The sequence below is a fragment of the Patiria miniata genome, unplaced genomic scaffold (genome assembly GCF_015706575.1).
Source record: "Patiria miniata isolate m_02_andy unplaced genomic scaffold, ASM1570657v1 HiC_scaffold_3, whole genome shotgun sequence".
Taxonomy (NCBI): Eukaryota; Metazoa; Echinodermata; class Asteroidea; order Valvatida; family Asterinidae; genus Patiria; species Patiria miniata.
In genome coordinates, this window is record NW_024037069.1 from 45769784 (window position 1) to 45785557 (window position 15774).

The 15774-nt window shown below is 41.7% G+C and overlaps 2 protein-coding genes across 2 annotated transcripts; one reads left to right on the top strand and one right to left on the bottom strand.

Moving 5' to 3' along the window:
• Positions 1-298: 298 nt before the first annotated feature.
• LOC119737076 lies at positions 299-911 on the top strand. Its single transcript, XM_038211159.1, has one exon. It carries the CDS (start codon positions 327-329, stop codon positions 909-911), a length of 585 nt encoding a protein of 194 aa, XP_038067087.1. The 5' UTR covers positions 299-326.
• Positions 912-13348: 12437 nt separating this feature from the next.
• LOC119736859 (protein FAM170B-like) lies at positions 13349-14047 on the bottom strand. The gene is made up of 2 exons (XM_038210869.1): positions 14030-14047; positions 13349-13768 (listed from the first exon to the last, which is right to left on the bottom strand). Exons 1-2 carry the CDS (start codon positions 14045-14047, stop codon positions 13349-13351), a joined length of 438 nt encoding a protein of 145 aa, XP_038066797.1.
• Between the last annotated feature and the right edge of the window lie 1727 nt (positions 14048-15774).

The following is a 15774-nucleotide window of genomic DNA, read 5'->3' on the forward strand; positions in this document are numbered from 1 at the left end:
TTCTTGTACTAAAAAAAGCCTATGGGCTTTTGTAGCCTAGATTTTGAAAGGGCTACATGCAGAACTTCACTAAAACAATGTAGTATTTCCAACAAACTTTACTCTTGATATTTCAAAATAGAAGCTAAAAGATGATATAAATTTAATTCTTAACACCACTTTCACTGTATGATCGGCCTTGTTATTTCCGTTAGCTCTATTTTTGTCCTTGTCACCTAGTACTAAGTCCCCTTTCCCATCGAATTTCGAACGTTCTCAATCTAATTTTGTTCTCATCCCTTCATTCAGGAAGATCAAGTAGAGTCTTCTAGAGCAGTGACTCCAAGATGCCGTTCAACCTCAAGCAACTCGTGCCGGGATTTCTCTCTAAGCGAGCCGAGAACGGCACTGCCTCGAGCCAACGGGGCGGCCGGTCAGCCAGCACCTGTGAGGGAGACCCGTACGGTGATGGCTCAGAGGTCCGAATACGGTTATCCTCCGAAGCCTCAGGACAGTACCAGAGTAGCCGTAGGTGCAGTAGGCGTTCTGATGTGGACTATGACGATGGGTATGGCTGTATTGGCACCATTGTGGTGACATTGTTAATCTTGAGCCCTCCTCTTGTTCTTGTTGGGGTCATCCTTCTCACCACGGGTGCAATCTTAAGCAGTGCTCACGTCTTCGGCTCGGGTATGGCTGTCATCGTGGCCGGTGTGGTTGTGGGAGCACTGTCCGCCTTTGCCTTCGTCCGGTTGAGGTCACATCCTTCCCCGGGTTCTTCAGCTGGACGAGCGGCTTCCTTACACCGGGAATCTGCCGGTCAGCACCGCCAGCTTACACCCCGTACCGCCTCCATCATAGAAACCACCGATCAACGGACAGTTGAAATAACATTCTGCACCACGGATGCGGAAACAACCCGGGACTTATAGGGGAAAAATCGCATGTTCTTAAATTTCACCTGGGGGGGGGGGGGGGGGATCTATCCGTTCGGTCTATTTGTCGAAGATTGTTTTGATGGAGAGGAGCTACAAATGACGGATTTCAGTCCCCCATCAACGCGAAAGAGCGGGCACACGATTCACGTCGGTGAAACGGGAATGTTTTGATAGCAACTCGAGACAGCTTTCTTAATGCAAAACATCGATCTTGGAGTATTCTAGCGCGCACCTCCACAGCAATTTGGACGTTGCTAGCATAAGATGGATATTGGTTTAATCTAAATGCCGGAATAGCAAGCCATGACTGACACCTCTATATACGTTTGAGTTATTCAGGTCTATTATTTTCGAGAATGGAGTTCTTGACGGTGTCCCTGCAGCGATTTTTCCCCAAACAGCATCGTATGGATGCTGGTTGAGCGCCCTCTACGATAGTGGAACGCCGCTATAACGAACATCGCGAGATCCATAGACATTGTTCGTAATACTGGTCGTTCGGTATAGCGATTTTAGGCTGCCAGTGCTCTCTGGTACCCACTTTTCAATAAATAGTGTTTTTCAGAACTTCACCTGAAAGCCCTGGTATTTGCTAAAAGATGACTTTGAACACATGCCGACTATTGAATAAGGTAATTACACATTTTTTTTAAAGCTTACTATCTACACTTTTGAGCTCACTACCTACACCTATACAGCAATGCCATGAATTACGGTTTGCTGTCGAGCTCTCCGATGGCTCAGCTGGATAAAGCCATGGTTTTGAGATAGGAGGGTTTGAGTTCGAAACCACGTTTTTCCTATTATTGTTTTCTTTTTTAATTTGCGGCTTTGGAGGATTTTTTTTATAAGGGAAATAAAGTCCGAATTTCATTCGATTAATAAATAATAATAACAATAATAAATAGAGCATTTATAGAGCGCTTTTAAAACAGATCAAAGCGTTGTACAAAACTACAAATTAACAAGATCAACAATAAAAACTTAATTCAAGAATAATCATTTATGTTCTGGCTTAATTAAGATTTAAACTAAAACATACTCATTACATGTTAGAAACATAAGCATTTCCAACATGCGGGAAGATAAGCTGGCACGATGGGGACACATTATTATACCGAAAAAAGACTGAAAATGCGCTCCACTGGTGCAATTGATGCAATTATACAGCTAGGACTTTGTAGCCAAGTGTATACAGAGATGGGTACTTTGTTGAATTTACCGCCCAAAATTGGAGTACGCCGTCAGAGTTGTGTACCTCACTCTCCAAGTAGCGTTTTAATTGGACTCTTGCACTATCTCGCTCAGAACTTCGTGATGGTTCAACAGTTGGGTTTTTTTTTGGGGGGGGGGAATGTCCCTGCAACTGGATCTGTCCCGTTTAGGAAGTTCCTCAAGCTTACCGGGATTTGTGTACACGCTGCAGATGATGGGTGAAGTTGAAGGTAGTTCCACTGTAATATCAGACCCGATGAGTTGCGGTTGTCTCTGAGGCTGTTTGTTATTTCTACATGTACCATGAATGCACGAAAGATCTACACATGCGTATCCATGCAATACAAAACCATTGCCCTCTAACTCCGCCTTATACGCATGAGGTTTTTTTTGTTAGTTGGAGAAATGTTTGATGATTTGCCAGACCAAACGCGTCAGATATTTCATTTTATCATGAATTGGTTTCCTTTTGAATTTGCTTTTTTGATAAAACAAGTGTTTTTGACCAAGAACAAAACATAAACAGTCAACACCTTACATTTCAATTGGTGGAGATGATCCCTTGGAACTTTACCCTTATTTTAGGTTCGTTTTGGTCACGAATGTTGTTGGGAGTTATGGCAGTTGCAGATCTGCGGAGGGTTTAGGGGTGTACCCCCACACCTTAAATAGGAGTAGCACATACCTGGTACCCTCCACCATTATATTGCACCAAAACTGATTTGGTACGTTGATCTAATTTCTAGTTGGCGAAGGTATAGATCCACAATCACAATGCTATTTACTTAATAGTTGAAAACCGGAAAGTAGTATAGTCTGTCTTAAACATTTTACGAAAATGTGATCAGTGGACATTTAAATATTTATCAATGTGTGATATGTAGAATTGGACGAACCAAATCAATTGTGTCAATTTGTTTTATGTCAATTCAATAAAAAAGATAATGTCCTCATAGTTTTTTTTACTTCAAAGACGTTTTATGAGTGTCGCCTCACAAAAACAATTATCGGGCCCCAGTCGTTCCCCAAACATGAATTTGTCTAGTCCTTTTTCACAAACGGCCCATTTTCACTAGTGACCTTTTTTTAAATTATATATTGGGCCGCCATGGAGAACGCCGCCTATTGTCTCATAGTGTCCACTTTTAAGGGCGCCCCGCCAGATCGGTGGTGTCCAGATCCCCCCCCCCACACACACAAAGGTCGTGATCTGATACACCGTGCCCTCTGGAGACATGCACACAATAGGGAACAAAAGATTGTATACGTCTCCACAGGGCAATTTCTATAGATGAATACGTCTCCACAAGGTTTTCACGGAATAGATATATGGATTTTACTCAAAAACTAGGAATTTCCAAGGTGGGTTGATCCGTCGCAAATGGAAGAGTTCAAACGAAGGTTCAAATCCCACCAACCATGGTACACGAAGGAAATCCACCTCGCCAGACGCAACCGTAGAAAACTTGAAAGAAGATGGCACAAAACTAAACATCCTGATGACCGACAAAAATACATGGATCAGATCCATGAATCAACTAAGCTCATTCGTCGTGAAAAATCAACATACTTCAAGGCCCAGCTTTCATCCGCCAACACAAAAACTGCGTTTAAAACAATCAACTCATTGTTAAACAAAGGGGCTTCTTCTCTTCCATCTGGCCGATCCTTGAAGTCGCTGAGCAACCGGTTCTCCACTTTCTTCAAGGACAAAATTGTGAAAATAAGATCTAACATTGAGTGTCTGCTCACCCAAACCTCTGAAACAGCGGCGGCGGAACGGGTTTGAAACTGGGGGGCATCACCAAAAAGGGGCACTTGCAAACCCGTGCTGAAATGTCGACACTTTTTTTCACCGGACACTTGGCCTCCGTAAAATCAAATAGGAAGGGGGGGGGGGGGGGGGGGCTGGTACCATATCTTCCAACATAGGGGGCGCTCTTTAAAACCAATGATTATATGCTAAATATGCATTATGTGCCCATTTTCAGGCCGTATTGTATGCGTTTTGGGACTTGGTTTTCATTTTCCTCGTTTATATACAAAATATCTATACCATTATTGGGATATGGTTACTTCTAAGAAATAGTAAGATACTTTAAGGGCATTTTTGTTGTTTCTTGAGGGGGCACTTTACTGTTCGAGGGGGCACATTTATGGCCGCGAAAAGGGGCACTTGGGAAATTGGGGGGGGGGCAAATGCCCCCCCCCCCCCCCCCCCCCCCCCCCCCCCGCTTCCGCCGCCTCTGCTCTGAAACTGAAGATGAGGTCCATGTTGATTGTCCGGCACACGTACCTGAACTCTCCGACTTCACCCTAGCTGATGATGATGAGGTCCTTAGACTTGTTAACAAATCACCTAACAAGTCATGTGGACTGGACCTTCTCCCCACATGGATGGTGAAAGAGAACACCGACACCCTCCTCCCTGCACTGGTTTCCATTGTGAATAGTTCACTGTCCACAGGTTCTTTCCCATCAATCCTCCAGAAGCCATTGTTACGCCAATTCTGAAGAAGCCTAGGCTGGATGTGAATAACCTTAAGAACTATAGACGCGTTTCTAATGTGGCTTTTCTATCTAAACTAATTAAAAAAGTTGCCCTTAGTCGTATTAATACTCATCTGTGTACAAATTTGAGGGATCAGAAGTTTCAGTCCGCATACAGGTCTGGCCACAGCACGGAGACGGCATTGTTGAGAATCAAGAGCGACATACTGCGTGCCCTTGATGATCGACAGGCCGTCTTCGTGGTGTTGCTGGATCTGTCGGCGGCTTTCGATACTATCGATTATGCTACTCTCTTAGATAGATAGTCCAATGTATTTGGGAGTACAGGTCATGCTCAACAGTGGTTCCATTCTTACCTTGTTGGTCGCACTAACAGAGTAAAGGTTGCTAGTGAGCTATCTGACCCACAACTACTGGAGTTTGGACTACCACAAGGCTCTGTTGTCGGACCTCAGCTGTTTTCCCTATTTACTCATCCTCTCGCTACCGTTATCCAGCGTTTTCAGCGTGTCCGTTACCACTTCTATGCTGACGACACGCAACTGTACATCCAATTCAATCCCAACAATCCAAGTGAAATCAACCAAGCTCTGTCTACATTATCACAATGCATCATGGACATAAAGCACTGGATGATAAGTAACATGCTTCAACTAAACGAATCCAAAACTGAATTCTTTGTCTGTGCCAACACCAGAATTCTCAATTCGTTATCGGATCTTTCCCTCCAAGTAGGCGCTGATACCATCCAGGCTTCCTCAAAGATCAGAAATTTTGGAGTGGTATTCGACCCAACCATGCAGATGTCCAACCAGGTCAGTGCCATTTGTCAATCTGTAAACATGAATCTGCGCATCCTATCACGGATCAGAATGTACATTGACAAACCGTCTTGTCATGCTGCCATTAGAGCCCTCGTAACATCTCGACTGGACTATGCAAACTCACTCCTGTTCGGTATAACATCTGCTGACTGCAAACGCCTTCAACGGCTCCAAAATCGTGCTGCTAAACTGATTTATCAGGCTGGAAAATATGACAACGTCACTCCTATCCTCCACGATCTTCACTGGCTGACAATCCCCAACCGAATCAACTTCAAACTTCTGACCCTCGTTTACCAATGTCTTAACACTGACTCTGCACCTTCATACTTAACCGAACTCATTCAGCTTTACAAGCCGACCAGAAGCCTCCGATCATCTACTGACACCAGATTACTCCATGTACCAAAAACTCGCACTTCCACTGGAGAGAAAAGCTTCCACGCTGCTGCCCCAAAACTCTGGAACAATTTACCCTACAGCATCCGCCACTCTAGCTCACTAGCAACATTCAAAAAATCCCTGAAAACCCATCTGTTTAATTGATCTGTTTAATTGATATGTTATTGCTTACTCATGTATCTTGCATGTGGTTTATTTCTTGTTCTGTTTTCTGGTTTTTCGTCCATTTTTGTGTAAAGCGCTGTGGTACTTTCTATGACAGTTAGAGCGCTATATAAATGTTCAGTATTATTATTGTTATAATTAAGAGTTTTAGAAAAGGGATATTTAGTCCGACTTTCAGCCGCGGAAATTAATTCTGGTTAAAATAAGAGCATTGAAAACTTTACTATATACACGAGAACAAAGAAATGTCTCCACAAGGATTCAAATTTCAGTATGGGTGTTTGACTATACTCATGAGGACCTGCCCCTTTCCTTCTTTTGTTCCCCTAGTTGTTGTTGCTGTTGTCAAGCGGGTGACTGATTCAAAAAATGGAGCGCATTTTTATCCTCCGGCACGTACGGATCCTGACACAAAGCACCCACTCCAGCGTCAAAGTCACAATTCCAACCATTCACTGACCATGGATAAAACTGACCTTAGACGTTTTGAGGTCTGGAAAGGGTTCATTTTCTCGACTGTGACACCCTTAAAGCGTTTGCAAATTTGTGCTTTTATTTGTAGGTTTGACCTTAAGTTTAGGAGGATCGGTGTAATGGGTTGTATGTATAAAAACCTATAGCATTTGCTTTTATACCTATTTCTATGCATTTACTTGCATTTGTATGAATAAAAATGAAGCAAATGCTTTTACTGGAAAGCATTTGCTGGAAGTTAAAGTATTTACTTGTTACATGGGGCCAATGAGGTTTTTTTTCTTCTTTGTTTTGTTCTTCATTCTTTTTTTTTTGGGGGGGGGGGATCTTTATTGGTTAAATGACCAAGACCTAATTTTGTATTGTGTTTGAATGGGGTGTTTCTTTATGTTTTTCCTGGTTTTTATTGTTTATGTTGTTTCTTCCTCAACCATCAATCTGTTGGCGTGCCAGACATCTTGGCATATATGTTTGGGTATGGTTGTGCCACTGCATGCACTTCACTTGGGTGATGACATCAACGCTCTGGATGGCTGCTTGTTGAAGGAGATCGCACCTCCACTGCTGCATGTTCATTCCTGCTTGCTGGGCGGCCTGTCTGTCTCCGACACGTTGTTGCCACTCAGGTAACCCAAGGATGCGTTGAACTGCAGCCTTGAATGCAGAGTGTGCCATCTCCGTGCTGTTCAGGAATGGGGAGTAGGGAGGGAGGCGCTTCAGCTGGATCATTGGGTTGGCACCTTCAGGGAGTTGGGCTCGCACGTGAGGCCTCGCATTGTCGTATATGAGGTAAATGGGTTCGTCGTCTGGGAAAACTGCATCACACTCTTGAATTGTGTCCGCAAGAAACTCCTCGAATCTCTCTCGCGTCACAGTTTCGAATGCGATTCGGTGGTGCACCAAGCCTACTTCACTAGAAACAGCGAAGGTGACATTGCAATTTCTCCCTCGTTGTCTGTCGACGACTCGTCTTGCAGCGATCCCTCGTGGAGCTCTACCCTGGGAGCGTCGAGTCCAGACGTTATAACCTGTCTCGTCAATGAAGACTAGATGCGCCAGAACACCATGCTGCAGGAACCACTCACCATACTGGACGCGTTGATCAAGAACTTCAAGAGAATTTCTTGCATCAGGGACGTCCTCCACTAGTTTCAGTGTAATCATCATCCCATCCAAGGCCCTGGCTATGGTGGCATTAGAAACCTGGGGCTTCTCTGCCAGATGCTCACTCAAACTAGCCTTCATTTGTTGAAGTGTCAAGACGGGATTAGCGTCAAGGATGCCTTGCAGATGGTTTCGCATGTCATCATCCATCTTGCTGTGGGTTGCTCCTCCTCTTGCCAGCGTCTCTCGCCTTCCAGTCCTCAAATATGTTGCAACAATTGATCTGGCTGTGGACTTGTTGATGTTCAAATTGACCGCAAGCTCAAGGTAGTCTTGCTCGTTTCCCTCGAAGGCCTCAATCAACCTTTCTCGATCTACCTGGGCCACTCAAGCGTAGCGACCACGAGCTGCCATTTCTAGAAATATGCGTGTAAAACTGTAGCGAAAGCTCGTCTTCGAAGTACATCGGCAAAGTGACTCAAGTGCCAAAAAGTGAACCGTATTTATGCCTTCAACATTCTTAAGGAAACAAAAATTTAACAAAGCGTTTTTTAGATTGCACAAATTCCAGAAATGACTGCCCAAAAATGAATTTGAATGACTAAACACACGCCTCAAAAAGCTCCTGCGAATTTGAATGCTGCTTTGTTGAATTGTTAAATTGCATGATTATTTTGTTAAATCGAATGACGCAACAGTACATTTGACTAGTCATAAAACGAAATCGAATGACCCTTTTCAGTAGCATTTGATTTCGCGTGAAATAGAATAGCGTAGTGGTTAAATTGGCTGCTCATTTGCCGAAATTGACCGAGAAAACCTATAAACTACATATAATACCATACACTGTATTTTGACTAACATTTATGCGCAATTTAAATACTTTTTTATTATGTATTTTATTACTAGAATTAGAAACGATAATTTCGCATTTTGTTCACGATATAAGAAGTGTAAGCGTAAAATTCAGTGCGGCACAATGATTAAGGATACATTTTATCCAACGGAACCCTGGGGACTGAACAAAATGAAATCATTTGTTTAGTTTATTAGGTCACCAATCTTTGCAAACTATTATTTTTTTAATATTTCAATAAACAAAACTCTGTGTGTATCGAATGTTGGTATGATTTCACCCACTTTAACACGTCTGTGATTTTTATGCAATTGTGACGTCTATAGGGCACTGTGGACCTTTACAATTTTCATGAATGATGAAAGTATACTTTTTGTATTCTGCAACTGCCGAAAAGTGTCATCATTTTTGCTGGATTTGAGGATCAAAATGTATGTACTACTACATGTACTGTATGCATCACCTTGATTTGGACTATTACACTACGTGTAAACCCTGTATATGTGCGGCAGTTCGTACACACATAAGAAAACCTTTTGTTGGCAATCATTCGTCCATGAAAACAATCCAACAGTAAGAAGCATTTGCTACCTGTTGTCTAGTAAATGCTGAACAGTAAAGGAAAACTTTTATTCATACGAAATTAAGCGTTTGCTTTTCCTTAATGCTTGTACTCAAAAGCAAATGCTTTTACTTTTTGCTTAAACTTCCTAGCATTTACTAGTTTTTATACATACGACTCATTGTGGGTCACGATGTGCCCATTTGACAAAAATACGACACTCTTTCTGGAGATAATACTGCAGAATAACACATCGCATATGTTTAAAATTGCGTCGCATTATTGGCTGTGATATTTGACGCAACATGATTGAAAATTGAAGAGAACCTTGGGAAAACATTATTCAATATGATTGAAAGAAAGCAGTATTTTTATCGTGAAAAAAATCTTTCTGAATTGGAATCACTTCTGAATAAAATTTTGTTAAATATTTAGTCGCAATGTGACGATTAAACAAAATCAACGGAAATCTTGAACGAAAAAAACAACCACTCTTTGTTGATGGTGCCGATATCTTAAGGAAAATGCGTTGAATTGAATTGAAATTTCGTCCAATAATTATTCATGATATAACAAAACGGTTTTGAAAAAAATGACGGGAACCGTAAGACAAAATAAATTCCACAGTAAAAACTACAGCGTGTAAGCACACTCCGTATTTTTTGCTGTCATCAATTTCTTCCAACAGAGGGGGCACTAAGTGTAAAAAGGTCCTTCTTTAGATCAATAATAACTCTGTTGTTTTCCAATGGAGTTAAACCAAAATTTTAGATGATGTACATGAGAAGTTACATTTTTTGAGCGATTTTCATCAATTTTGTATATACGAGAAGGTAAGACTTAAACGCTATCCAAAAAAATACTCACTTTCAGAATTTGCTTCATTTGACTTGGCGTCCCCAAATGTGCATGCAGCGCTGGAAACCAAGCTGAAGCCCGTGCTGGTTTGAAGCTTCCGAAGGAATGCAGAATCACCTCTGGTGTCGTTGCAAATGATCTAGGACAATCCAGGAGGTGTGCAAAATAGTGTATTAATCGCGAAAATTCCAATTCGAATAAAAATCACTTTTAATTGGAGACAATATTGAAAAAACACATTCCAATATTCGATCATGATATTATAACATAAAAAGATTGTAACAAATTGTCGGAACCGTGGCAAACCAAAAACATTGCGCCAATAAAAACTAGACTGCGTTACCACCATCTAATCGTCACTGCGGACCCTGACATGCCCAATTAAGGTCATAACCATTGAGCTCGAAAAAAGAAGAAAAACAATTTCCAGTCATAATCACAAAATGTTAACTTTCTTTAATGACACTGAGTTAATGACAAACGAAAGAGTCCCAAATTACAAGAAGGAACTAACGGTCTGTACAACAGGTTCGCCCCTTAGCAAAGTAAGTTGTATTCAACTCGACGAGGGTGGCACTGCAATAGCTGTGAACTAAAGGCAACCGGCGCTGCTGTTACTGTTGTCAAGCGGATGACTGGTTCTAAAAATGGAGCGTATTTATATGGATCCTAAACACAAAGCACTCACTAGAGCATCACAATCCAAATTCCTACCATTCACTGACCATGGCTACAAATAACCTTAGACGTTTTGAAGTCTAGAAAGGATTTATTTTCTCGACTGTGACACCCTTAAAGCGTTGAGAATTTGGTTTGTTTGGTAAGAGTGCCGAAAATCAAATAAACTGATTCTGTGTTGTTCCATTAATTGTTTTTAGCGGAACTGCTTTAACTTTTTAAAAATTTCCCAATGGGTAATATTTTGGCTGAAATATAGTACTTTGTTAGGATTTCGTTAAGAGGACAGTCACTCTTCCAAGCCTAATCTTCCCTGATAATTTATTTAGTCTCCGCAACAGAACTGTAAATGTAACTTCATACACTCAACCAAAAAAGAAAGTCCCCACCTTCCAATACTTTTTTTGTTCGCGACCCGAGCTGTTATGAAAATTTTTCCGGCGCTACGCGCCGTGAAAACTGAATTTTCCCCACACACAGAATTACCATTATATGAATAATTCGGGCGATTCACAATGCAGTACGCCACCAACAGTTTGCCACGGAGAGTTCGTTTCTCAAGTTTACGGTCGACAAAACATGACCCATTTGAATGAGTCTCAGTAGAAAACCTGAGCTAATTTGTTATAGATTGGGGCAAAGCGTTCTGCCGCCTTACCAAAAAAACTCCATATTGATAAAACGAAAAGAAAAGGGCAAACAGATACTCGAATCATACGCTTACGAACTTTCTGGCCTGAAAAACTAAAAATTTTAAATGTCCCGCGCTGCGAATTTGTCGACCATCTCCCACAATGCACGGGGAAAAATGAACACTCCGTGGCAAACTCTTGGTGGCGCACTGCATTGTGAATCGCCCGAATTGATTAGCCATAATTCTCAACTCCTTTGATCTACAGTCATGAAATCTCTTGGGTATGTTTATGATAGGTTGTTCTATGCATATACCGAGTTTCATAATTTTTCGTCGCTAGATGGCCGAGATCTTGGGGGGGGGGGGGGGGGGGGCGGCTGAGAGCTGGTTAAAATAGCCCGGTCCTTTAGGGTTAAAGGGAATGTACATCATTTGCTTAATTTTGCTACAATTTTCAGAAATAAATGATTTTGGAGGATCAGTAATATAGCAAATATTGTTAAAATGACTTGTTTCACGTTTTAGGCTTGTAGATGCTGTAAAAACCAAGAAGACCAATCATGTTCTTGTAGTCTGGTTCCCTGACGCCACTTAAGATAAAACGGAGCAATTTATAGACTTTGGGGAATTGTAAGGTCAGAGAAACAGTCTAGCAGGCTTGTACCCCTACACAGGTGTGTAATCAATTGCAAAGAAAATGCGGAATAACTAATTATGAAAAATTACGTGCAGTTTAAAAAAATGTCAGTTTTCTCCAACGCTGGTCGGCTAACAAGCATTGGAAAAACATTTTTTTTTGAAAATGTTAGCACACCAGGAGCGACGACTTTGCAGAATGCTTTAGACTGTCATTCCCTAACAATCCAGTAAGGTATTTCGTGATAATTTGATCATTTTGTTTTGTGATGTTTGCGTATGTTGTATTTTTCCTTTCACCCCAATACTAAAGGGAAAATACAACATTTGCAAACATCAAAAAATAAAACTACCAAATCATTTTGAAATACCTTGCTGGACTCTTGAATGACAGTGTAAAGCATTCTGTAAAATCATGGCACCTGGTATACTGTCATTTTCAAGAAAAGTGGTATTTTTGTATAAATTTCCAACGCTGATCGGCCGACCAGCGTTGGAAAAAACTGTTTTTTTTCTTCAAATACTGGCCCCAGTTGACCATCGCACTTGTTTGCAATCGATTACACACCTATGAACGGGTACAAGCCAGCTAGACTGGTTCCCCAATGTATGTAAACTGCTCTGTTTCTTCTTAAATGGAGTCAGGGGAACGAGACTACAGGAAAATGATTGTTTTTCTTGGTTTTTAGAGCATTTTCGAACCCAAAAACTCAAAAAAGTCAGTGTAACTATATTTGCTATATATTTCCAACCCCCCAATTCCATCCATTTCTGAAAATTACAGCAAAAGCAAATGATGTATATTCCCTTTAATGAACACCACTCGCTCAACTAAGCAACTAATTAGTACAGAAATTCCTTAGCAATCCATCCATACTCTTTCTTATGCCCCAAAACAGTGATAAAGTGATTTATGACAAATGATACCGAAAACAGTTGCACTTTTGTATACGTGCAAGTTGTGGTTCACACTAACGTCGCAGGTATGCAAAAGTGCCACTTTTTTCGGTAATATTTGTCCTCAATTTTATAATTTCGTACACGTTGTCACTGTTTTTGGCCAAACAAAGAGGGTGTCTGGATGATACTCTGCTGATGTAATGGTTACGCAAATGCTCATTATTGTGTTTGGAAATGGAAAGTACGTGTTTGTTGATTTCGTTCAAGAGTTATCAGAGGAAGATGTTTGTCAGTTAATAAAGAATATTCAGTCTGTAATGCAACAACTGATTTTATTATGACGGAAGATGACAAGCTAGTGTACATTTCAAACTGTCGTTCAATAAATAGTGCAATATTGCGCAGAATTAATCAGACAAATGTTGTCTAGTTGTAAGCCTCAGAAGGGTAAGAATTGTTAAGGACTTGCCGATCCAAATAGGAGTTTAAATTGTAATATATATGTAATGAATATCAACAATGTCACCGAGCATGCGCAGTTGTAGAATCAAAGCTAGTGTTGATTGTAAAAAAAGGCATATAGTGCTTTAGGAACAGGAGAAAAAGGGGCATTTATATGAACTTGACATGGGGTGGGTGGGTGGGGCGAACGAGGAGGGGGCATAACGCAAGGAAGCCAAGTAACACTTCTGGGGTTGGTTGTTTCTGGGGTTGTTTCTGGGGTTGTTTCTGGGGTTGTTTCTGGGGTTGTTTCTGGGGTTGTTTCTGGGGTTGTTTCTGGGGTTGTTTCTGGGGTTGTTTCTGGGGTTGTTTCTGGGGTTGTTTCTGTTGTTTCTGTTGTTTCTGTTGTTTCTGTTGTTTCTGTTGTTTCTGTTGTTTCTGTTGTTTCTGTTGTTTCTGTTGTTTCTGTTGTTTCTGTTGTTTCTGTTGTTTCTGGGGTTTCTGGGGTTTCTGGGGTTTCTGGGGTTTCTGTTGTTTCTGTTGTTTCTGGGGTTTCTGGGGTTTCTGGGGTTTCTGGGGTTTCTGGGGTTTCTGGGGTTAGAGTTAAGGGATCTTCTGTAAGGCCGACCTCGGAGTATAAGGTCGGTGACCCCTGAGGTCAAAGGTCATGACCCCCCGCAACTGTTGGTGGGGTCACAAGGTTATGCTCCCTAGGGGTCAAAGGTCACGGGGTCAAAGGTTACTGCACAAAGTATAGGAAAAAAAACTTTGAGAGGTCATAACCTTTGACCCCTGGGGAGCATAACATTGTGACTTAATCAAAAACTTTCGGGGGAGGTCATGACCTCTGACCCCAAAGGTCAAGGTCATAGATCATTGGGGTCAGGAGTTATGGCCAAAAGTTGTCTATTTCCGACACCCCAAAATAAAGAAAAACATTAGAAATTCTAAAATGGTCTGAAACGTGTGAAAAACACATAAAACAATATGGGTCAAATATAAGGGAATGGGTTAGTTGTTTTTTCAAGTGTGTATATGCGTTAACGCATAGGGCAAGGGCTTGTGCACAAACCCTAAGGCAATTCGACTTTGTACACATATCAATGGAAGTACTGGATGCACGCGAGTATGTGGAATGTATTGGGCAGTCTGCAGGACCGTACCTATGCACTGATACCCAGTTTTTGACCCTATTTGACGCTATGATAGTGTTATTGGACCGTTAAAAGACTTACCTAACCCCTTTTACCCTGATTCGACCGTATTTTCCCTATTCGAGACGGTTTAACACTATTTCGGGCGATTTTACCCTACATCACAGCGTATAACCCTACCCCTATAGCTAATCCCTCTATTTCCGACACCCTAGCCCTACCCCTATGTAATATCGGTCTATTTCCGACAGCTAGCCCCATCCCTATGCCAAATCCCTCTATTTCCGACACCCTAGCCCTAACTCTATGGAATATCCGTCTATTTCCGACACCCAAAATAAAGAAAAACATCAGAAATTCAAAAATATCAGGAAAAACATCAGATATTCAAAAATGTCAGAAAAAACAAGAAATTCATAAAACAAAGAAAAACTAACCCAAACCCTAATAACAAAAAACCCTAAGATACCCTAATAACAGAGAAAAACATAAGAACCCTAATAACAAAGAAAAACATTAGAATTTGGGTTAGGGTTAGGGTTAGGGTTAGGGTTAGGGTTAGAGTTAAGGGATCTTCTGTAAGGCCGACCTCAGAGTATAAGGTCGGTGACCCCTGAGGTCAAAGGTCATGACCCCCCGCAACTGTTGGCGGGGTCACAAGGTTAGGCTCCCTAGGGGTCAAGGGTCAGGGGGTCAAAGGTTACTGCACAAAGTATAGGGAAAAAACTGTGAGAGGTCATAACCTTTGACCCCTGGAGAGCATAGCATTGTGACTAGGTCAAAAACTTCCAGGGGAGGTCATGACCTCTGACCCCAAAGGTCAAGGTCATAGGTCATCGGGGTCAGGAGTTATGGCCAAAAGTTGTCTATTTCCGACACCCCATAATAAAGAAAAACATAAGAAATTCTAAAATGGTCTGCAACGTGTAGAAAACACATAAGTCAATATGAGTCAAATATAAGGGAATGGGTTAGTACTTTGTCGTTTTTTCTAGTGTGTATATGCGTTAACGCATAGGGCAAGGGCTTGTGCACAAACCCTATGGCAATTCGACTTTGTACACATATCAATGGAAATACTGGATGCACACGAGTATTTGGGATGTATTAGAGCATTAGGGACGAGTTGGCACCCTGGTCCCGAGTTATGCGTTTTGGGCAGTCTGCAGGACCGTACCTATAGGCACGGATACCCAGTTTTTGACCCTATTTGACGATATGATAGTGTTATTTGGACCGTTAAAAGACTACCCTAACCCCCTTTTCCCTGATTCGACCGTATTTACCCTATTCGAGACGGTTTAACACTATTTCGGGCGATTTTACCCTACATTACAGCGTATAACCCTACCCCTATAGCTAATCCCTCTATTTCCGACACCCTAGCCCTACTCCTATGTAATATCCGTCTATTTCCGACAGCTAGCCCCATCCCTATGCCAA